This window comes from Myotis lucifugus, unplaced genomic scaffold, assembly GCF_000147115.1.
Source record: "Myotis lucifugus unplaced genomic scaffold, Myoluc2.0 scaffold_8, whole genome shotgun sequence".
Taxonomy (NCBI): Eukaryota; Metazoa; Chordata; class Mammalia; order Chiroptera; family Vespertilionidae; genus Myotis; species Myotis lucifugus.
Genome location: NW_005871056.1, coordinates 4,169,986 through 4,194,138, shown reverse-complemented (window position 1 = coordinate 4,194,138; position 24,153 = coordinate 4,169,986). Strand labels below are relative to the sequence as shown.

Sequence of the window (24,153 nt, the reverse complement as noted above, 5' to 3'; positions counted from 1 at the left end):
CCCCCACCCGCCGGGAAAAATAAATATTGACTCGCGCATGCACAATACACATAAAGCTCTCGCTGGTGCCAATGGCATGTGTGTTTCAATTTTATAATACTATATTATATATACTATTTTGACATGTAATTTTTTGCAGTAACGTAATTACCGCACGAACCTTTCTTCTAATTAATTTCCTTTCAATGTGCATGAATCCGTGCACTAGGCCACTAGTAATAATAGTTATAATGATCACATCACAAATACTCTCAATGATAGAACTGATTTCAATGATAAGATTTCATTTCATGATTTAGAACAACAAATTTGATAGTCATATCCCAACTGTTCTGAAATGAACAGTTTGGTTTTCATAGTAGTAGAAATGGTAACACTTAGAATAAGGCCTTTTGTCTAAAAAGGCTTTAGTTTAGACATACCTTTGGTAGTACTTGTGAAAGCTGCTGGACATCCATTGCATCTATTTCTTCTCCTGAGACTGACTGAGAAGTTTTGGAACACAATCCCAAACGACTAGCTAAAGTAAAATAGAGATAAAACATAATTAACCAAATTGGTTTTGTTTGACAGGGTAAACATAATGCTCAGTTAATAATAATTGTTATCCGCTTCCTTTTAAGTATAAAATGCCTCTATATCAAGGGATCGTAAGACAACTACTGGTAAGACAAACCTATCTGAATTTTAAAAGTCTGAAGTTTTCTGTTTGACTCTTATTTTTGTTTAAATTTGAGAGTAAATAGTTTTCACAATTTAATCTATCGAACCTAAGAAGTGAAACACGGCCAATGAAGTTTTGCTCAGCATCTCCATTTTAATGAAGATCAGAGTGCATTTTAAGTAAACAAAATCAAATAAAATGGTGGTGAATCTGCGGTAATCATGTAGTTGCATGTAAATGAAAATAAAAATTGCAAATTTTTCTAAGTATAATTTTCCCAACCATGTTACATTTCTGATGACATCCTTCTTAGATAACATAAAGTGTGAAACTTCTGTCCCAATCTCTCTCCATTTTAATAAAATCAGAATTAATGGACTTTTGCAAACTGCTTAAATTTATCAGTAAGAACTATAGTTTACTGGTTCTGGGAGATTAACTTCCATGTCCATTTCCCCCCCTTTTACTTCTTAAAGTAATCATAAAAGGCATTCAAAGAAAACAGTCATATATATGATGAAACAACAGAATCATAAATATAGTTATTTTCTTTCAAAGTAGGTACAGGTCTGCTTTGAAAATACTCAGTCAAAAGGAAAAACTAAATTTCATGTTTCCTTTCACATTTATGCTTTTATCCATCAGCATAGTGGATAGGTATTATTTTTTAAACTGAAATAAGTTTGGCCACAATTTTATATAGAGTATGAGCAAACAAGAGTCAATTTTATTATGTAAACACATTTCAAGTCTAATGGTTCACAAAACTATGTACTGTAATAATTTAAAAAAAAACTATCAAAAACAAAAGGAAGCAGCCTAGTTATACCGATTGCAACTGCAGTCTCCTGTGAGTCTCCAGTAATCATTTTTATCGATACTCCTGAGGCGATGAGTGTTGTAACAGCTTCTTTCACACCAGTTCTAGGAGGATCAATGATTCCCACCAGGCCAAGAAATGTCAGTTGTCCAAGTTCAGGACCAGAAGCTAAAGCAAGAACTTAGGAAATAATAATAAAATCCAAACAAGAAAATGTGAGTCACAAAAACAAAAGAATTTACTTGACAAAAGCTGGAGGCAGTAACACTTCTCAAATAAATCACTTAAGACTATAATGTCATTGTAGTTATTATATAATCTTTTGTTAAAAAAAATATTTTGATTTCAGAGAGGAAAGGAGAGGGAGAGAGAGATAGAAACATCAATGATGAGAATCATTGATTTGTTGCCTCCTGCACACCTCCCACTGGGGATTGAGCCTGCAACCCGGGCATGTGCCCTTGACTGGAACTGAACTCAGGACCCTTCAGTTCGCAGGCCAACACTCTATCCACTGAGCCAAACCGGGTAGGGCTATACGATCTTTAAGAACCAAAATTATCATGTGGTAAGACAATATAGTTTAATGGTTCTAGATATAAGGTTGCTTTAAGTTACTAAAAATTAAAAGGAATAAGAAGGGAAGGCAAATGAGGAGCAAATAAAAAAATTTTTTACATAGTAACCATATTCAGCTCCTTTCAACATACACTATTGGCTCTTTGGCAACTTCAATTAATTATTTGCAGAAACTATAGGTTTTTTGGGCTTTAAAGTCAATTTTAAACAGACACCTTTGAAGGTGGCTTCTACTAATGTTATCTTCAGCTTTCCAATTTATAGGTCTGTGTAACAATTCAATAGCTTGAAGAGGTCACTATATTAGTTAATTACCCTGGGAGGTAAAGTTAACTATAAAGTGATTATAAAACCACTATCATCAACAATAGTTTAGATTCTTTCATTCTATAACACTAACAGGTATTTCTTATTTGCAACTCTGGTAATTTAAGAGTATATAAATAACACCACCCTAAAATTATTTATAGTTAGCTTTCTGTCATCCTTGGGCACTTAAGATGTAGTATAAAGTACTGTTCGTTTCCAAATATCATTTAGCTTATTCTCAGAATTCTGGAACCTCACTTTACTACCTATGAACCAATGGATGTGTCTCAACCTGGGATATTATTAGACTAAAGAATTTATCACAGAAAACACAATAAAAGCACACAAACTAAACATATGTATCTCATGGGGAATCTGAAAGTCCCAGCAAGATCACAGGAAGTATCCATTCTTATTCAAACAGAAGCATGGGGGATTAGATATATTAAGAAAACCAACTGTAAAGGCAAATAACTTCTATTTTTCCAGTGTAAGATGTGGGCCCCACAGCTACATAAATAGTTCGGCATATGAATTCACCTTGACAGTCCCTAGTGTTGGAATAGAGGCAGATAGTAACAGAAGGGGACAGCATCAGTTGGCGTCAAAAAGGGAGATCAGCTCTTGGCACTCTCAATGGAGGGGTGATATTAGCCTAGAGCTTAGTATCCTATATTTATCTGTTTGCTTCTTTAGAACAAATGAAGATCTACTGTTACTGTTTGGGACAGGGTAGGTAGACCTTTGTCATGTAGAAGGTCCCCAAATAAAATATAAAAACAAACATACTCTAATTTCAAAATTATGAATATTACTTTAAAAAACTTAAGTTTTATAAGATGCAACATAAGTATATATAAAGTTAAATTTTAAAATCTTTCTATTATTCATTACGGTACTTTCAGGGGGAAGAGGAAGATGGAGCACAAGCAGAAGTGGAGAAGACAAGATGCAAGAGAAAAATGACCAGTGTTTTCTAAAGCCCCGTGAAACAAAGATTTTGTCTTCTACCAACTCTGATCTACTTCACAATATTACAACAGCAAACACACAACAAAACCTACATATTCCTCCAGATGAGAAGAGTCAGAATTTAAAAAATGTGAAACCCCTGTTCCAAAAATTAAGGAAAACAGGAAGCACATACCAAACCTTTAAGACTTTCTGTGTCTCTAAATCCCAGCCAATTTTGAAACCCTCTGTTGTAAGCTGCTAAGATAACAAAACTGTGCCCTCAGATAAAACCACAAGAATACCTTTCTAAACATGTAAATCAGAAAGTCCTATAAACCTATATAAATGTTGTATAGCCACAAAAAGCCCTTGCTTAAGTGAACCATGAGTATGAAGATTTTTTACATAACTTGTTTCTTTCTCCCAGAAATTGTAGTGTTTGACTTCGTTTTGTAAAAATAATAACATTAAAGAAGCCAACTCTTCCAATTTCCTTGACACTTCATAAATATATATATATAACTAGCCACAAGCCAGATGACTATTCAGAAGGTAAAAACCAGGTATGGCCCCAACCCCTGCCTCTTGAATCATACACGATGTCCCTAAGAGAAGTGGCCTGAGGTGTGTGTGCACAGCAGATCCTCTCACCCCATCATGTTTAGTCAGCAACACAAACAGAATCTGGGCACTTCTATACTTCACTGGTAAATGCCAAAGGAATAAAGCAGATGAGGAACAAGTAAGCAATCGCCTCAGCTTAAAGAGCAAATTAGAAGCTTAAGACTTCAATATTTAGGAAAGTATTTTAGATTTATTAACAAATAAGACTGTCAAATTAATGAAATAAAGAAGGAGTAACATCACTTTACCTCCATCCATCTCCTTCCTCACAAGATAAACTTGTTTACAATTAAGATTTCTGCCCTGGCCCGTAGGCTCGGTTGGCTGGGCATTGTCCTATGCACTGGGAGATTAACAGTTCAATTCTCGAACAAGGACACTTATCCGGGTTGTGGGCTCAATCCCCTGTAGGGGGTGTGCAGGAGACAGCCAATAGATGATTTCTTCTCACATCGGGTGTTTTTCTCTCTCTCCCCCTCTCTTCCCCCGTCTCTCAATCAATAAACTATTATAAAAATAAAATTTTTATCACCTACTCATACATCACTGCAGGTCTGTAAAATTTCATATTTTGCTATATTCCCATTTTTCCATTTTTTGGGGGTCAATTAGACAAGTAAAACATAACACTTCAGAAATGGCAGGGTTCTACGAAGCCTGGACTAGAGCTATACAGCTCAGGTGTGAAGCATGAATTTATCTGCATTGAACAGAAAGCAGTACCTTTCCACCCATGGGGACGATGCTGAAGCAACCTTACCTCTGAGCCCTGCTGAGCCCATTCGTGCCTTCTCTTGTTGGGACCGATCTCTCTGCTGCTGGGTGAGTGTTAAAGTCTGTCCTTTGCTAAGGTATGTAGTACAATACTTAATCACCTGTTCATAAGCACCCTTCATAAAACAAATCTCTGGCCCATCCTAGGAAGAAAATAACAGAGCAAATAAATTCAAATTAATTTCAACTTGTACATATCTGCCATTGGAATCCAAAAGCAAGTGGTATTCATTTCTCATAATCCCCAGGGTAGCTACTCAAGCCTAAGGCTTTGAGTGGCACTTGAACTCTGAAAATTAGAAGTTCATATGTGGGGGTTTACTGCACCCTACAAACAGCATCTTCTCCCTACCTTCACCCTTACACATTGAAAGCAGTGCTATACTAAGCCCCAGAGTAGGCACTCTGAGATTTGAGGAGAGGCTCACAACTTAACAGGAATAGGAAAGAGAGCAAACATCTGCCCAAGCAATGACTCAGGCCTTCTTCTCTTGGCTGTTATTATATGTATACATGTGACCCCATTTAATTCTCACAACCACCTTATAATTATGGGTATTAGCAGACTTTTTCTTCAATTTTTCTTCATAGTAAAGTAAAATTCAAAAGCTTACAATGAAAAACTGCAGTTCCCTGCCTAAACCTTCTTACCTCTAGTCCTACCCTAAAAGGCAAGCCAATTTTAACTCTATAGATGTTTTCCTTGGTATTTATCTCAAAGTTTTTAAATATGTTTGTATTTATGGCTTATCAATTTTATAATTGTCTAATGGGATAGGTGGTAGTTTGGCCACCCCCACTACCTATTCCTCCTTTCCATATCATCTATACTAATAAAAGGATAATATGCTAATTAGACTGGGTCGACCGACATCTTCCGGTCGTCTGGTCCTCCTTCCTGACAAAGAAACGGTGGCAGGGGCCGAGGCAGAGGCAGTTAGGGGCAATCAAGCCAACAGGGGAGTGGTTAGGAGCCAGCGGTCCCAGATTTCGAGAGGGATGTCCAATCCTAAACCGGCAGTTGGACATCCCCCCAAGGGGTCCTGGATTGGAGAGGGTGCAGGCCGGGCTGAGGGATCCCACCCCCTGCACAAATTTCGTGCACCGGGCCCCTAGTTATAATATAATTAAAGCAAAATTTGTTAGTATTCTAAATATTTTATGACTCCTCACTGTTGAACGAAGTGGTAGTCACTAGAACACTTCATACACATCCAGCTTTCTGTGCAGGCACTGGTAGGAGTGTATTCCCCTGACCCTCTCTCCCACTTTGAAGTCAGGTATGATGTGCTTTGACCAATAAATATGAGCAGTACTTGTGTCATTTCCAAATGGAAATTTAGAAACCAGAGCATAAGATGCTCTTTCTCTGCACGTTATTACAGTGTGTGCTCACATTGAGACAAAGCTACTAAGTAGTGAACAGATATTAGAGTGTAGGTGGGCAGCAGGAAGGCAAGATGCTGTTTCCTGGCCTATATAAATAAAACATTTATTTTCCTGTCTAAGTTTTATCTTTTAGAAAGTTAATAACTGCCTCTTTTTTATTTGCTTAGTTGTCTTTACACCTATTAATAATTATTCAGGAACTCTTCCATGTAATATAAAGCCCTGCTAAATGATATTTTTCACATGATCAAATGAGCAGGTAAATTATTACTCCCATATTATTATTGAAGAAAGACCTTCCTCCTTGATTCTTGTTCTCCTTTCCTTTTCTAATGTGAGTTGGCTGATTTCTAGGCCTGCTGCATGACTGGATGCATCCAGAAACTTCCCTTTACCTCTATCCCGGGGATTCTTTTCACCCGTCCTGGTTAGAACTCATTGTGTGCTATATCTTTCTTTTCTTTAGTTTATCGTCTTATCTCGGAATAACATATCCACCAGTATCTTTCTAAGATGTGTGGGATATCCATTTTGAGATTTGGAATGTCTGAAAACATTTTTACTCCAACCCCACATTTTTAAGTTCATCTCGGAATAAATTTCCTCTCAATTTGAAGGCTTTCCTTTATTATCTTCCAGCTTCTGCTATCCAGTGTTGAATTTGAAGTCCAAAGAAGCTATTTTAATTCCTAAACCTTTATATATGATCCTGGCCTCCCACCCCAAAACCGCCTGAAGCTTTTAAAATTCTCCCTCGAGTTTCTTGATTATGGGCCTTGTGTTTACTCCTGAGGAGAGACTGTTCCAAGATGTGACTGCCGCCTGACTCAAAAGCTGGACCTGGGAGAGATTGCTTCCGGCAAACCCCACTTAGAGACTGGCTGATCATATTGATGTTCATTCTGACATAAATCAGTAATCCTCCCCTGCCTCCTACTATGTGCTGATTCCTATAACAGGCAGTTGACCTGGCCTTGTCAAGCATGCAAAGTAATTTCCCGTACCTGGTAGTATTCACATACTAGTACCCATGGGTATCCCTCCTTTACCCTATATAATTCTTTGGCACCTGCCAAACATATTGTCTTCTAGCTGCCCAAAACCCACCTCCTATGTAAGCTGCCCTTGAAAAAACTCCATTAATCATCAGACTGCAGTAGCCAGCCTATTTCTTAGATCTTTCCCAGCCCTCCACCTATGAAGGAAGATTTTCAGTATCAGGACTTTTTCCTGCATCTGGATATACAATCTCTTCCCCAACTGATGGGCAATTTTATTTTAAAAGCTGAAGTCCTTCCTCTGGAAAATTTGATAAAATCTTCCCATTTTCTGTTCTTTCTCCCTGTTACCACTATCAGGTGGATGTTGGATCTCCTATATTTATTTTCTGATTTTTATACTTTATCTTTTATATGGTCCACCTCTTTAATGTTTTGTTCTACTTTCTGATAGATTCTTTAACTTCATTGAAAAACTTTCTATTTAAAGCATTTTGTTGTCAGTTTTTTTATAACAAAATTGTAAAAACGTTCTTTGGAAATTTACTTCAGCATCGGAATTATCTTTGTTTCTCTGAGATCTCTGTCTCTGCTGGTTTGGTCTGTCTTTCATACTGACAATTTTTCCCAAATATCTAGCAATCCTTGACAGTCCCACATTTTTAAGTACAAGTTGTTATGTACAACTTTCAATGTATAATTTGGATGTAATACCTCTGAAGTCAAATCATTAAACCTTAAACTTTATATGAGCCAGATTATCTTGAAGTACTGTGTGACAGTATACAAAATGTAAAAAAAAGGAGACCTTCCAAATAAATTCATATATATATACTAGAGGCCCAGTGCACAAATTCGAGCAAGGGTGGGGTCTGGCCAGCCAGGCCGGATCAGGGCCGATTGGGGTGAGCCACCAGCCGGGGGGTGGGGGGGGGCCGGGGGGGGGCAGGCTGTTGGCAGGCCGGCCCTGCCCCTGATCAGCGTGGGGAGATCAATCAGGGGCAAGGCAGGGCTGGCCAGGGGGAGGGGCCGCGGGCAGTTGGCTGGCTGGACCCGCCCCCTGGTCGAACTCCCAGTCGAAGGGACAATTTGCATATTAGCCTTTTATTATATAGGATATTCTTGCTATATAACTAGATGGTCAAGGAACATCAGGTGAAAACTTTCTTAGGCAATTTTTAAAAGCTTTATGTTATAAGGTTTAAAATATCAGGCATTTTATTTTTATAGTTTTCTTTCCAAATATGTAGCTTCCCAAGAATTTATAAAAGTACCTTTAAAGATTAGACAGATATCTTTCTGTTCCCTCATGAACAGAGTTCCTGACAGATTTAACAAATTCAAGGTTGGCCAACTTGGCCTTTCTTTTAAAACCAGCATGCTTCCTACTTATTTTGCGTGAGAGGAAATGCTCTCACTCACTCCTGTCTACAGAGGTGTAATTGGTGTCAAAATGTTTGTTCACAGGTGAAAACACATAACCAATTAATTCCTAATAAAGTAAATGTAAAAATAACATATATATATTCATGCAAAGTAAGTTTAAGCATTAAGCTGGTATATACCAATAATGAGTGATAAACTGTACATTGTAGAACTCTTATTACACCAACTATGTAAAAGTTTCTAAAGCGCCCAGGCACAAGCTAGTAGCTTGAAATATCAGTGCATGTAATTTTGCCAGTTTGTAAGCTGGATCAACTATCACGAATTATACACATATGATTCACAAAATAATGTGGTTTTGTTCGTTCTGAAGAAAAGACATTCCTTCAGTGAAAGAACAGCAGATCTATAGTAGTCTGTCATCAGGACAAAATATACGTTGAAAGAATCTAATGTCACAAACTCTAGGAAACTGACAACAGGCTCTAATTCATTTAAGTTGTTTGCTCACACAGCAAAATTGGATATATCTAGGCACAAAGTCAAAGAGAACACTAAAATAGCAAGGGTTGAATATACTATATACTACGAATATACACACTTTAAAACAACAGGTTTTTGTTATGCTCAATAACTATTTAAATCTAAAGGTGGACAAAAAATAATCATCTATGTTAAACAAGATATAATAAGTATTCTTTAAATGGAAAATGGAAAGATACCTGCTGTGTCCTGTGTACACACTTAACAGCCATCCACTTTTGCTCAGAGCTAAAAGGATATTCACTTTTTCTGATATAATCCTGTTGAACTCCATCAAGACCCATCTGTACAGCACAAAAAGAAAGTTAATTCTCACCAGCATGTGACTATTTTTTTCCTTTAACATGAACAAGGGTCATAACTTGCAGTTAGGCTAGCTAGAGATACATGGATTATTTTTCAGATAACGGTGACACAACAGCAGTATTCCATCTATATATACCGTATTTCTCTGAATAGCAGCAAACATATTCAACGTGAAAGCCTGGATATTTGGATACCTGGAGTATACATAGACTAAGTCTTCAACACTGACTATATTAAAACCTCTATTGACTCAATTCTGGATAGAATCAGGAGACAACAAAAGGTACTCAACCAATACTGAGCATTTACTTTTATAATGAATAGAAATTTCAGATTCAATTCTTCACTCCTTAGGGATTCAACTCTTATCTTACCTGTTGCTCCCATTCTACTCCCTTATACCCTCACCCTACCACTGATATTCTGACTACTACCAATGTCATGTAGCTGTTTTCCCTCCAATACCCCTTTGCATTTTCCTCCAAATATTCAAAAATATTTTTTAAACTACTCTAAAACCTAGTTCATATGCTTGTTGCTGACTTTTTGTTGTCTACTGAAACATGTTGAGACACTACTTCCTGGCTTTCAAAAGTCCTCCAGAAACTGACCACATAGTCTATTTAACAATCCCCTGTTACTCAAACTCCTTCCATTTCATCCAGGTTAACCAATTCACAAGCCAAAAATCCATTCTATGCTTACATATTACTCTATGCTTTTATTTGTGCTTTTTCTAGCTTACCTACTATCTAAACCCTTCCTATCCTTCAACGCCCAGGTCCCTAGTCTGAATTGGCACTGTTCTTACGTTTAGGACTTAACTATCTAGTATCTTGGTCTGCTTTTTATTTGTTCTGAGCACATCAGTATTAATGTCCTACCTACAATGTGAGTCCCCCACCCATATGGAACTAGTTTCATATTCTTTAACTCTCAAAGAGATAAAGTGAAGTATAACATAGTAAATCTTGTTAACAGATTCAACTTTTGAATGTCTTTTATAAAGCTACTAGAGGCCCAGTGCATGAAATTCGTGCATGGGTAGGGTCCCAAGAGGCTGCTGGCTGCAGGCCGGGGTGCTTCCCTTCCCCTGGCTGCCTGCCGCTGCTGGCCCTGCCCCCAGGTCAAACTCCCAGTCAAATTCCTGGTTGAGGAGACAATTTGCATATTAGGCTTTTATTATATAAAGCTATATACTATGTTATTTTAGTTACAAGGAGAACAAATGATAATAAAATGCTACTGTCTGTTAAGAAAACATATATTCTATGCCAAAACCGGTTTGGCTCAGTGGATAGAGCGTCGGCCTGCGGACTGAAAGGTCCCAGGTTCGATTCCGGTCAAGGGCATGTACCTGGGTTGCGGGCACATCCCCAGTAGGGAGATGTGCAGGAGGCAGCTGATCGATGTTTCTCTCCCATCGATGTTTCTAACTATCTATCTCTCTCCCTTCCTCTCTGTAAAAAATCAATAAAATAAAAAAAAAAAAAAAGAAAACATATATTCTAAAAATATCTATTTTGTTTCCTAAAATTAAGTGTTATAATAGCCAACATTTCAATATTGGATTCAAGTAACCTCATTTAGAGGCATATTCTATTTCACAAAGTCTCAAAGTTTTCTAATTTCTCTTAAAAGTAGAAATTTTATTTTTGTTTGGGAGTGACAGATTAGACTTTTAGATTTCTCATTTAATCAAATGTAGGACTTAGGAGAAGAGATCAACTGAAATAGATAAAAGGGTCACTGAAACAGCATCTAACACAAATTCTAATTTTGGACTCATTTTAAGAAATAATGAAGGGGCCCAGGCTTTATGGCTCAGTGGTTGTCAACCCAGGAACCAAGAGGTCACTGGTTCAATTCCCGGTTAGGGCACATGCCCGGGTTGTGGGCTTGATCCCCAATAGGGGGTGTGCAGGAGGCAGCTGATCGATGATGTTTTTCTCTCAATGATGTTTCTATCTTTCTATCCTTTGTCCTTCCTCTCTCTCTAAAAAAAAAAAAAATCAATAGAAATATATTTTAAAAAAATAATGAAGGGAAAGGGTCAACTAGAAAAAGCTGATTTCTCATGATATCCTTAGTAATTTTACATAAAAATACTAGTGTGTTGTCCTTAACTCATTTGAAAGTCAGTATTTATCAGCAATAACACACACAGAGTTTTTCACAAAACACTCTAACCAGACAACAGAAACATTTAATTAGAAGAAATCCATCACTGTTTCTTGCATTTAAGGGATAAAATTATACTGAAAAAGCTCTATGCTTTGTATTTCCAGGAAGACTAAAACTGGTTCCCAAAAGGCAGTAAAAACAATGTACCTAAAACCAGTAATACTGAAACTGATGGCCTCACATTCTCTCGTAAGGGTGGTATTTTATATGACAAAGAAGAGAGATTAGATACATACCTTCATTGCAAGAGCAATTAAGGCTCCTTCTGTTGGCCTCCCCATTAGAGTGTCATTTCTAATTACAGCATCATTGCACACACAGCCCGCCTAAGAGAAATACACATAAACTATGAACCCATCACTGTGTCCTAAGTCATTATAAAGAAAGTCATCTTCTGCCCGGACCGGTGTTGCTCAATGGTAGAGTGTCAGCCTACCCACCAGAGGGTCATGGGTTGGATTCCTGATCAAGGGCACATACCTGGGTTGCAGATGTGATCCCCTGCCCCTGGTTGGGGTGCATATGGGTGGCAACCAATCTATGTGTCTCTCTCACATCAATGTTTCTCTCCCTCTCTCCCCCTACCCTTTTCACTCTAAAAATTAACTGAAAAAATATCCTACACTGAGGATTAACAACAACAAAAAGAAAGTCACCTTCTCAAGGAATAAATGTTTACCTCAACAATTCTGCTAACAGCTGGGTTACAGAATCCATGAACAACATCACCATCGACAATCACTTCTCCAAATGAATTGTAGCCAACTCCAGTAACCTGGGGAACATAAAGTAGGGTCAATAATATAATCAGTAGACAGTGACAATACCTATGAAAAACAAAATCTATGATGAGTTATATTCATTTCATTTTATACATCATGACACTTAGCATGTATACATAAAAAGCATGTAAATTAGTCTAAAAAACATTTAGTTAATGAACTATAAATTCCCATTTTGCCACAATGATGAACCTTTAGTTAATAATACTAATAATTAAGTATAATAGTTAATTACAATAATGTATAGTATATCGTAAGAAAAAACAATATGATCGTTAATATAATCAATATAATCTTATTGTTTCTATGTATAGTATACTACAAAACATGAAAATCACTATATGTAAGTGAGCTTAAATTTATAAAACATCCTATATCAGGGGTGGGCAAACTTTTTGACTTGAGGGCCACAATGGGTTCTTAAACTGGACCGGAGGGCCGGAACAAAAGCATGGATGGAGTGTTTGTGTGAACTAATATAAATTCAAAGTAAACATCATTACATAAAAGGGTACGGTCGTTTTTATTTTAGTTTTATTCATTTCAAACGGGCTGGATCCGGCCCGTGGGCCGTAGTTTGCCCACGGCTGTCCTATATAATAAAAGGCTAATATGCAACTCGACTGAACGGCAGAACGACTGGTCGCTATGACGTGCACTGACCACCAGGTGGCAGACACTCAACACAGGAGCTGCCCTCCAGTGGTCAGTGCGCTCTCACAGGAGGAGCACTGCTCAGCCAGAAGCCAGGCTCACAGCTGGCGAGTACAGCGGCGGTGGTGGGAGCCTCTCTGGCCTCCACAGTAGCACTAAGGATGTCCGACTGCCAGCAGTTGGACATCCCTCGAGGGCTCCCAGACTGCGAGAGGGCGCAGGCCGGGCTGAGGGACTCCCCTCCCCCACAAGTGCACGAATCTCATGCACCAGGCCTCTAGTTATATTAATAACATACTACGACATACAAAGAATTCAAGTCCATTTCCAAATCTAACATTCATCACAAACATAATGTAGACAAAAGCAGAATTCTTTTTGCAAATACGCAGGCTCAGAGATATTAAGTGATTTATCCTAGCACTTCCAAACTACTGTAACAGCATATTACACACCAGTTTTAAAAATCAGAGATTGAGACAAGCCATATACTTATACGATATGGCTAGAACAAACAAAGCCAAACAAAAGTTAAATTTCACAATAAAAATAAGACAGTTTAGAGAGAAATTACACATGGTTAATGCTTGACATATGAAATTATGGGCTTAAAACAAAAGAGAAACTTAAATCCTCTACCTTCCATACCTGGACCACATAAGCACATGTAACCCCAATGACCCCTCTGAGTCATCTAGAAAAGGTACATTTAATAATATAGCATTGAGTATCCTTAACAAAATCTAAAACCCTAAATATCAATAGTTTCATTTTAAGGCCTATGTAAAATGGACAAGTTATGTCAATTTGTCTAATGCTTACTTTGCTCGATGAATTGGTTGTTAATGCATTTTAAAATACTGTAGCCATCATAAGTAGTGTTAATGAACATTCCAGACAGAAATGTTCCTGCCAAGAATAGGTGAGACTGAAAATTGTCCTCACCCAGCTTCAAAAGTAACCATTGCACATACACTGATGTGCACTTAAAAGACAGCCAATATATTTCTAAGATAATGTAATTCATCTATTCAGTTATTCAACAAGTATTTACTGCTATGAGTCAGGTCCTGTGCTGGGCAACACAGTTCTTACACTATTACAACTTATAGTACAATAGGAACAGCGACAAAAAATTTTACCTGGCCTAAGGGTTAGAAGGTATGAAGTTTTATTTTAAAAAACATGTAACATAGGACTATTTCTGGTTGGTCAGCTTTTCTGAAGAAGTGGGGATGAAACTAAGGTGCCAAAGATGAGGAGGTATTAGACAGTCCTAAGCAGTGAGAACAGCAACAAAGGTTCTAATATAGCAGTAACTTTGTCCCACTAAAAGAACCATAAAATTAGTGTGTTTGATACACAGAAAGCAAAGGGGAACATATAAGATTAAAGACAGAAATAATGGTCATAACAAGAAGGGCCTTGAGAGACCACACTTCAGGATCTTGGTCACAAGGGAAAGCCACTGAAGCATCTTAATTTACAGAGTGACATACTCAAAGTTTGGTTCTAAAAATCCCTCAAGCTGCACATAGAGCAAGGACATCAAAAGTTTGGTGATGAATGGATGTAAAGGTGATTAAAAGAGAGGTGTCAAGCAGGATTAAAAGTTATTGGACTGTATAAGTGGAGTAAGATTAAGACTTGGTAGAATCACATGGGAAGGAGAAAGTTCTGCTGCTGACTAAAGTACAGCCAACTTGAATGTAAGACTCTGGAACAGTTAACAATGTTAAATACCAAGTTTCTTAACAAAGAAATACTGTTGTTAAAAGAATCTATAGAGTACCTCAGCATGCAGACCATCTGAAGTAAATATGTGAGTAACAGTCATTTCATTCTTCGTCAGTGTTCCAGTTTTATCTGAGCAAATGACATTACAGCAGCCTAAAGAATAAACCATTACAGGTCACCAAAAGTCAAGGAGAAATACAAGGTCACATTGACAACAAATCAAAGATTGTGGGAGCCTGCCCTGGTTCTCTGAATTTTGTACAAATCAAGCTCATTGATAATTTTAGACTGTTGACTCTCATCATGTTTGCTTCATTGTAAGGTAGTTTCTGAAATTAAAATTAAAAATTAGATACTGATAAATGTTGAAAATTTTTCTTATTTACTTACAGTTGAATTTCATAATGCTATTCAATATTAGCTTTATATAATTATCTACATAATAAAAGCCTAAGCGACCGTTACAGCAGAACGACCAGAATGACCGGTCAGTTGCTCAACGCATAAGCTGCCCCTTGGTGGTCAGTGTGCTCCCACAGGGGGAGCGTCGCTCAGTCAGAAGCTGGGCTCACGGCTGGCGGCTGGCGAGCGCAGCAGCAGTGGCGGGAGCTTCTCCTGCCTCTGCGGCAGCGCTAAGAAGCAGCGAGCACGAACCGGTTTGGTGTAGTGGATAGAGTGTCATCCTGTGGACTCCAGGGTCCCAGGTTCGATTCCGGTCAAGGGCATGTACCTTGGTTGCAGGCACATCCCCAGTGGGGAGTGTGCAGGAGGCAGCTGATCAATGTTTCTCTCTCATCAATGTTTCTAACTCTCTATCCCTCTCTCTTCCTCTCTGTAAAAAAATCAATAAAATATATATATATATATATATTTTTAAAAAAGCAGCAGTGAGCCGAGCAGTAAGGAGTATAAGCTGGCAGGAGGACATCCCTCTAGCAGACCAGGACCCCTCGCTCCTTACCGCCCGCCTGCTCGCTGCTCTTTACTGCTCAGCTCGCTGCTCCTTAGTGCTGCCACAGGGCGGGAGAGGCTCCCGCCACCGCCTCTGCACTCACCAGCCATGAGCCCGGCCTCAGGGGGATGTCTTACTGCTGATTTAGGCAGTCAGACATCCCCCAAGGGGTCCTGGACTACAAGAGGGTGCAGGCTGGGCTGTGCACGAATTTTGTACACTGAGTCTCTAGTTTTATATAATACATTTAGAGGCCCAATGCACAAAATTCATGCAAGAGTAGCCTTCCTTCCCCCAGCTGCCAGCATGGCTTCCCTCCGGCACCCGGGACCCGGGCTTTTCTCCAGCCGCCGGCAGGCACCCAGGACCTAGGCTTCCCTCTGGCCACCAGCAGGCACCCAGGACCCAGGCCTCCCTCCTGCCTCCAGCAGGCACCCAGGACGCAGGCTTCCTTCATAGTCCCAGCTTTGTCTGGAAGGTCGTCGGTCTAATTAGCATATTACTTTTATTATTATAGATTTTTCTAGAAAGTTTTAAGGGTGCCTAAATATAAACCCATATAATTTTTTAAATCGTATTTGAAGGTATTTTACCTTTTCAATAATAAAATGCAAACTAGAATTTAAATTCAACAATCTTGGATTCCCAAATTTAAAAAAAAAGTTTCACAGCATATATAAAGTTATCACAGTTTTCATATCACATATAAAGTTGTATCATAGCAATGTAACTTGTATATTTACTGTTCTTATCAATGAATTCTACTTAAGTATGACCTTTTAGGATCTATAACTATCAATTATCTTTCTTGAGCTGCCAAAAAATTCTAGTTATTTTACTCCAAGGTTTCATCTGTTATACAGATTTTTTAAAAGCATGATTTAAGAAATAGAACATTCCATGATGTAGAAAAATTTCTCTGACAGTTACCTGTCCTGAAGGATATGCATTTTTAATTACTTTTTGGTTGCTAAAACCATACTCACATTGCCACAAGTCAAACACCACAATGCAAACCTCTAAGACAAAAATTATAAAACCCAAAGATAATTCACTCTTAGTGTAAACTAACACATCATTGTATAAGCAAGCTCTTTCCACAGACTTACTCAGAGTTTCAACTATAGGCAGTTTTTTCACAATGGCCCTTTTCTTCACCATTCTCATAACACCAAGGGCTAGAGTCACTGTGACCACAATGGGAAGACCTTCAGGAATTGCTGCTACAGCCAAACTGTAACCAATGTATATATAGTATTAAAGTTTAAGTTAAATAGTAACCACAACAATAATTTCAATTGTCTGTTACTTAAAAGAGTGGCTAAAAAAATGCAAAATTAATACTGTCAATACCCAAAAATGGCCTCACAAGAAAGGGAAAGTGAACATTTACTGGACACCTACTAGTTGTCAGGTTAAGCAGTGGTTAAAGAATATAAGTTCTGACATCAGATTGCTTAGGTTTGTACCCCTAGCTTAACCAATTTTTACCTGTGTGGCCCTGAGCTATTATTTCTCCGGCTCTGTAGTTTAGTTTCCTCATCTACAAATATAGATAACAATAACAGAAGTTCAGAAAAAACTTGTCCATGAATGTTCACAGCAACACTATTCACAACAGCCAAAGGGTGAAAACAGCCCAAATGTCCATCAACTGATGAATGAGAAACTGTGGTATATCCATACAATGGAGTATTATTCATCCATAAAAAGAAATGAATTACTGATACATGCTCAACATGGATTAACCTTAAAAACATCATGTTAAGTGAAAGAAGCCAGACACAAAAGGACACATGTTTCCATTTATATGAAATATCAAGAATTAGCAAATCCATATACATATAAAGCAGTTTAGTGGTTGCCAAGGGCAAGGGAGACAAGAATGGGGATGATTGTTTAATGAACAGAGTTTTCTTTTGGGGTGATAAACAATAGTGGTAATGGTTGCACAACATTATGAATATACTTAACTTTAAAGCAGTAAATTTAGGGTATGTGTATTTTATCATAACAAAAATATTAATCACTTCATTATTTCCCTTATAATATAAAAATAATCTAATCTCTATTTATTCCATTTCAAGTGTTATCTCTTGACTCCAATACAGACAAGGAAATATACATTTCTATTCCTCATTCTAACACTGTTCTCTCCTGTGTTTCTACTTCCCAATTTCTATACTTACTTTTTTTATATGACCTAACTTGATATCATTAGCAATCAGTTCTATAACCATAATTAACTTTTCATGCTTTATTTACAGGTTGATTATAAAATTAAAAGTCAATGAATAACACTTGCAATACCACTGCCTTAACAGTGTACACTGAAGAATCAAGAAATATGTGTTATCATTAATACTTCCTTCTCTCTTTTGAATTATTTCAAGTTCAAATAGAATTCTCTTTTCTTATGCTTTCATTAACCCTCATATATCAGGAAAACTAGGCATCATCATTTACAATCCAGATCCAATGGACCTTTTCATGCTTTTATATTTAAATCATTTTATAAATAATATGCAGAAGAAAATGGATTGTGAAAATTTTCACTTGAATATTAACTATATTCCTCAATTTGAAGGTATATGTATATCTGAAATGGGCAATGTCCTTTATTTTTTAAATATATTTTTATTGATTTCAGAAAGGAAGAGGGAGAGAGATAGAAATATCGATGAGAGAGAATCACTGATTGGCTGCCTCCCTCCTGCATGCCCCACACAGGGGATCAAGTTTACAACCCGGGTATGTGCCCTTACTGAGAATCGAACTGTGACCTCCTGGTTCATAGCACTGGGCCACACCAGCTGGGCAGAGCAATGTCCTTTAGATGCAACTAACTGCTCATCAACTGTTATGAATGACCGCTAACAAACTGAGCTACCCAGCCAGAGCCTTAATCCATTGATTTTTCTCTAATTCTTAAACTATTATTTCCTACATTTATTTTCTTTAGACGCCAAGGCGAGTTTCACTCTTACTTTACACCACACACATCATCATCTTCCTTTCTTTCACCCTTGTTTTTCCGTAATTCATACAAGGATAGGTAAGGAATAAATTTTCTGATTACCTGCCTATCTATTTATAATTAACTGGATTGATACTTTAGCCAGGACTAGATTTAGACTTAAAATCATCTCCCCCCATACTTTCAGAGTACTGCCCCGTCGTCTTCAAATGTAATCCAATGTTGCTGTGAGTGAAGGATTAATAAAATTCTTTCCCCCTTCTGTACTCATTAAATCTCTAGCTCTGTTCTCCTAGTGACCTGATAAAAGGTAGCATGTCAACTATGTTGTTAGGCAACACCTCCTGACTGATAAACTGTCTATGGACTGGGAGAATTATAATTATTTAACAGGAAGCCATAGGTTGGGTTTCCTGAGAGTAGTGACTCATAACTAACTAGACGTGTTTCTTGCAGGCACCATGAAAAATGTGTTTCCAGAGATATTGGCTCCTGTGGAATATGGAGCATTTTAACCCAGCGTAGTTCCTGCACTCAGAAGGTCATCTCATTTTTTGCACCTAAGCTGAACTGCACAAACTGTTGCAAGGATTCTCTCAGAAGAGGGATGCCTGAAGTTGCCTGGCTGTGTTTGATTCCAGGTCAGGGCACAAAACTGGGCATAGGTACCAGATGAGATCTATAAAAGTCTTATGAGTAGAAATGTTTAGTAGAGCCTAAAAAGACCCTGTGATGGGAACGGCAGTTGCTAATTTGAAGTCTGATACCTGTCTAATTAGACTTCCTTCGTAGATGACCTGACTTGTTTTTTTCTTTTGTTTCACAATGACTGAATTTAGTTGGGAGTTTTTTTCATCCTGCTGAGCATTTGGAGAATCCTTCCCAACTATAAAGATTCATGTCTCACCTCAGATTGAGAAAATGTTAATGCATCATTTCTTATATAATTTCTTCTTACCTCTTTTTGAAACTTCTATTAGTTAAATATGGTAGTTATTGAATTATTCTCTTTGACACTTTTATCTCATTTCTGTTTTGGAATTTTTACTCTACTTTTTGGGGGGACCTTTCAACTGTATATTACACCCCTTAAATTGAAATTTTAATTTCAGCAATCATAATCTTAATTTCTAAAAGTTCTTTTTTTGTTCTGTATACTTTTCTATAGTAATCTATCATGAATGCAGTTTCCTCACAAATCTCTGGAAGTAAAAATGCTGTTTAATTAATTATTCAGTTTCTATATTGTGGTCCTTCTTTTTCATGCTGCTAGTTTTTATTTGTCAATCCTTAACTCGATTTACATATAAAAATGCAATAATGGGTTGATAATACCAGACATCTAATATAGGTTTTCTCCACTGTCATATATGTTGGTTTTAATTCATTTCAATATATGAATTCTGAATTATTTAAGTAGAGGTACTATACTGTATGTGCTCATATAATACCTCCACAATGGAACATATGCTATACCTTCCAGAGAAATGAGAAGAGCAAAAGAGACTTCCATTTATAACCATTAGAACTTACCTTACACTAATAGTAAACATTTCCAGGATATCTTTTCCTAGTAACCAGCCAACCAACATGATGATACCTGCAACAGAATCAAACAACAATTTTTCTTTTTTATATAAAATGACTTAGGCATAGAAGGGATAGAAACTGAGGGCAGCAAAATATTCCTTGATATTAAAGGGGAAAGTATACTAGGAAGTGATTACAAGACTCTACAAAAATGTAGTAAGCAGGAGAGATTAAAGTTAATGCTGTGATGCACACATGCACACAAATACTGTACACACATTTTACCTTTTGCTGCCATTGCTAGTACCCATCCCTTAAAGCATAATATCTGCGAACTCCTAGTATAAAAAAATAGTACTAGTATTTTCATACAATGAAGGGGGAAAAGGTCACATAAGACATATAGGTCTTCTACTTATTATCAGCTTTGCAACCCAGAAACTTTACTTCTGGTAACTCAATATGCATACATTCCGTATTAACCTTGTATTACAAACGAAGAAGTATTTAGGACTTGGCTCAAAGAATGATGTATCTTATCTAAGACATCTAAAACTGCTTTAATATTTAAAAATTACTACTTTTATGGTATTTAAAAATAAAAAATCAACTAACATAAGTGAAACAACTGATTTCATATTCTCTGCTTTAACCTTTGTCTTTGAAAAAAAGGGGTGCAAAGGGTGCACTACTGTTTTTATGAGGAAAAATACAGTATAACCAGAGTTTTAATAAAGCAACTTTGAGATTGTATTCTAGATCAATATAAGTATTAAAAAAGTTTATCTTCATCTTTCTAGAACTGCAAAATAATGCTCTAGATCATGACCTTCTAAGATCCTATCCCAAATATTCTCCTAACAAAAATAAATTATGGTCAATGAATTATACCATATATGTATGTGTATATATTCCGTGTGTGTGTGTGTGTGAGTAAAACTGGAGAATAATTTTCATGACATTAAAATAAAAAAAACTGATATCCTAATTATACAAAGAGCTGTTACCAATCTGAGACTCAAGCCACAACAAAAGAAGGGCCAAAGAAATAGACTGGCAGGTCATAAAAATGGACCAATACATATATGACAAAGTGTTCAGTTATTCTATTGAATTCTGAAATAAAATAATGAAAAGTCTTTTATTCCCCTTTAAGTTGATGACAACAAAGATGGCAAGAATGCACAATGGAATACTATACAAATTTTAAATTTGTTTTAATGACAAGATGTTTATGACAGAATAAGTGAAATAAAAAAAGTAGTCCATAATTCAATACTATCACATTTTATTGAAGACAAAAAAATACTGTTTACAAAAATGCTCTTTAATTATAGGAATTAAAAAGAGTTCTGGTTGTTGTTGTTTTTTTTGTGGGTGTTTTTTTTTTTCCAATTAGCAATAATCGCGCCTCAAATAAACCTCACTGGCTACGATGCTGCCACTGCACAAAACTAAACAGAGTTCTGTTTTATCTTTGTAGAAAAGAACAATGCTAAGGGATAGTTTTGTAATTTTTAAAAAGTAGTAATAAAACTAAAAATTAGTAAATTAATTAAATGAATAAATGTATGTATGTATGCATGTACGTAAACTACCCCTTCATACTAAAAAAAAATAAAAACCTAAGTAAATATATGAGATACATACTCACTCTTCTCTTACCTATTATACCAAAGGAGTAAAAGGAAAGTTGCTTTCCTAGGAGGTCCATGCTCTTCTGCAGAGGGGTTTTCGGTGCCTTGACAAATTGGAAAAGTGTGTAACTACAATTAGCTAAACTTAGTGAGATACACTAGGTGCCATGGACTTTGTTAAGTGCTTGACATACCCATGCTAGTGCTTAATACATACAACTCTCCCTTAAGGTAAATATGACCCCCTTCACTGAGGAAACTGAAATATCTGTTTATCTGAAAAGGTCCATGCCCCCCTCTATGCCTCTCTTTGGAGGAAAAACCTATTCTTCCAATCAGCTTCTCCAGGACTTCATTATCATCACTGCCCCTTACATTTCCCATCTTTCTCCTTTCTGTATCCACAAACATGCTTGTAACCCAAATCTTTCTACTCTGTTGGTTCCTTGATCTGCTAATGCCCTTCTCTAGTGGTCTTTTCACTGCCAAGCTTCTTAGAATGGTTTATACACTGCATCATGAACACTAGAGTATTGGCATGTTACCTGGGAAATCCACATGACGGAGGGAGAATATATTTGTAGAAGGCAACTTCTTTTTTATATATAAGAAAGTACTTTAAATAAAAGAACTAATCTTCAAAATCCTTAAGCAAGAATATCTCCCAGATTATTTTACTTTGGAATCTTTTTCCCATTACTTGGAATTATGTAAAGTTGGGAATTTTGGTAGAAGACATGTTCTGAGGTACAAATATACTATTTAGTAATCTTTAAAATTAATATGATCGCTCTGGCTGGTGTGGTTCAGTTGGTTGGGCATCGTCCCTGCACCAGGAGGTTGCCAGTTCTATTTCCGGTCAAGAGCACATGCCCAGGTTGCAGGCTCTATTCCAGGTAGGAGAGGGTGGAGGGGGTACAGGAGGCAGCTGATCAATGTTGCACTCTCACATCGATGTTCCTCTCTCTCCCTCTCCCTTTCTCTTTCTAAAAGTCAGTAAACTATTATTTTAAAAAAAAGGTAATATGATAACGTTCATTTCCAAAAGACTTCGCCCTATAAATAAGCTATAAACCTTTTTATCCTATAAACAAAAAATAAGTATAAAAATATTTTAGAATATAAACAATGCCAATTTAAGCCCTTCCAATCACAGGCTTTCCAATTATGTTTTTAAGCATAGACAACTGAGTGATATTCTGAATAAAATTTTACTGTCAATAATACATAAAATAATCTACCAATATTCTTTTTTCTTTACTTACAATGGAGAATGTCAGATTTGAAACGAATGCATCATTAACAAACTAAGTACTCACTTCTTCTGCTTGCATCATTTTAAAAACTTCTCCAAATTCAGAATTTTCTCCTGTTCCAATGACAACACCCTAAGGGAAAAAACAGGAAAATATATTTACATTCAGATGGAATCCTCCCTCAACAATAACAATAAAACCTTCATCCCATTTTTCCAAAGTCTTGCCTGCAGTAAAGATATGACATACATATCCAAGGATTCTTTAGCAAATGTTACTAGAGATCATTAGTATTTATTTATACCTTGTGATACAAACCTTGAAAAAAATTTTCATTAAATTTACTTTTGACTCAATTTTGAAGCCCATTTTTTATATTAATATTACTGAAATTTGAATCTTATACTCAACAGAGACATTTAAAGTAGGATATCTTTGTCCCCTCAAATGCTACTGAATGATGCCTTTTACATCTGTGAAATATTGGACTCCAGAAACAAAATATTTGTAATCAATCATTAGGTGAATAGTATGCAGCCAGTACCCTATCAAATAAGCTCAAATTATATTTAACCAGAAATGAACATATCTATGAGCCACTATTTCTATCTTAAAAAAAAAAAAAAGAACAAGTGCTGAGGACTACTGAGGACTATGCCTTTAAAGGATGCATTAGACAATGGCAGAACTGTGGACAGATATTATACCTCAGGGGCTTCTCCTCAGCCTCCCAAATAGCTGCCAAGGGTTAGGTTTAATTCTGTTGTTTCTGTCTCGCATTTTTTAAAGATTCACATAAAATTAGCAAAAAAGAAATGAAAAAATGGTTGAAAATAAAAAGGAATCGCTATTTTCAAATCAAGAAAAAAATTACCTTTGCTTTGCCACATCTGACCAGTGTTCCCATGAAGGCAATGTTACTTCTTGATGCAAGATCTCCATTAGTCGCAGCCAGCTGAGGAGCTGTCAACTTAGAGCAAGGTGTTGTCTCTCCTGTCAAGCTGGACTCATCAATGGAAAGATCCACAGACTTGGGGAACATAAAGCATTCCATTACATTCAAGGATGAAGACTATCTGTGTTACATTTAACATCTCG

At 36.9% G+C, this 24,153-nt stretch overlaps 1 protein-coding gene and 1 pseudogene across 3 annotated transcripts in view; both read right to left on the bottom strand.

Annotated features, from left to right (window-relative positions):
• ATP2C1 (ATPase secretory pathway Ca2+ transporting 1) overlaps positions 1-24,153 on the bottom strand; it is a 120,533-nt gene that overhangs the window by 29,637 nt on the left and 66,743 nt on the right. For all 3 annotated transcript variants that reach the window (XM_014450743.2, XM_014450749.2, XM_023749519.1), the window contains exons 8-19: positions 23,930-24,085; positions 23,119-23,187; positions 21,828-21,903; positions 20,166-20,232; positions 16,765-16,889; positions 14,759-14,856; positions 12,210-12,305; positions 11,767-11,856; positions 9,220-9,324; positions 4,711-4,867; positions 1,494-1,664; positions 423-520 (exon numbers count right to left, since the gene is read on the bottom strand). In XM_014450743.2, coding sequence (XP_014306229.1) covers positions 423-520; positions 1,494-1,664; positions 4,711-4,867; positions 9,220-9,324; positions 11,767-11,856; positions 12,210-12,305; positions 14,759-14,856; positions 16,765-16,889; positions 20,166-20,232; positions 21,828-21,903; positions 23,119-23,187; positions 23,930-24,085 — 1,308 coding nt within the window. The remainder of the gene's footprint in view (positions 1-422; positions 521-1,493; positions 1,665-4,710; positions 4,868-9,219; positions 9,325-11,766; positions 11,857-12,209; positions 12,306-14,758; positions 14,857-16,764; positions 16,890-20,165; positions 20,233-21,827; positions 21,904-23,118; positions 23,188-23,929; positions 24,086-24,153) is intronic.
• On the bottom strand, positions 21,461-21,618 carry LOC111824942 (annotated as a pseudogene).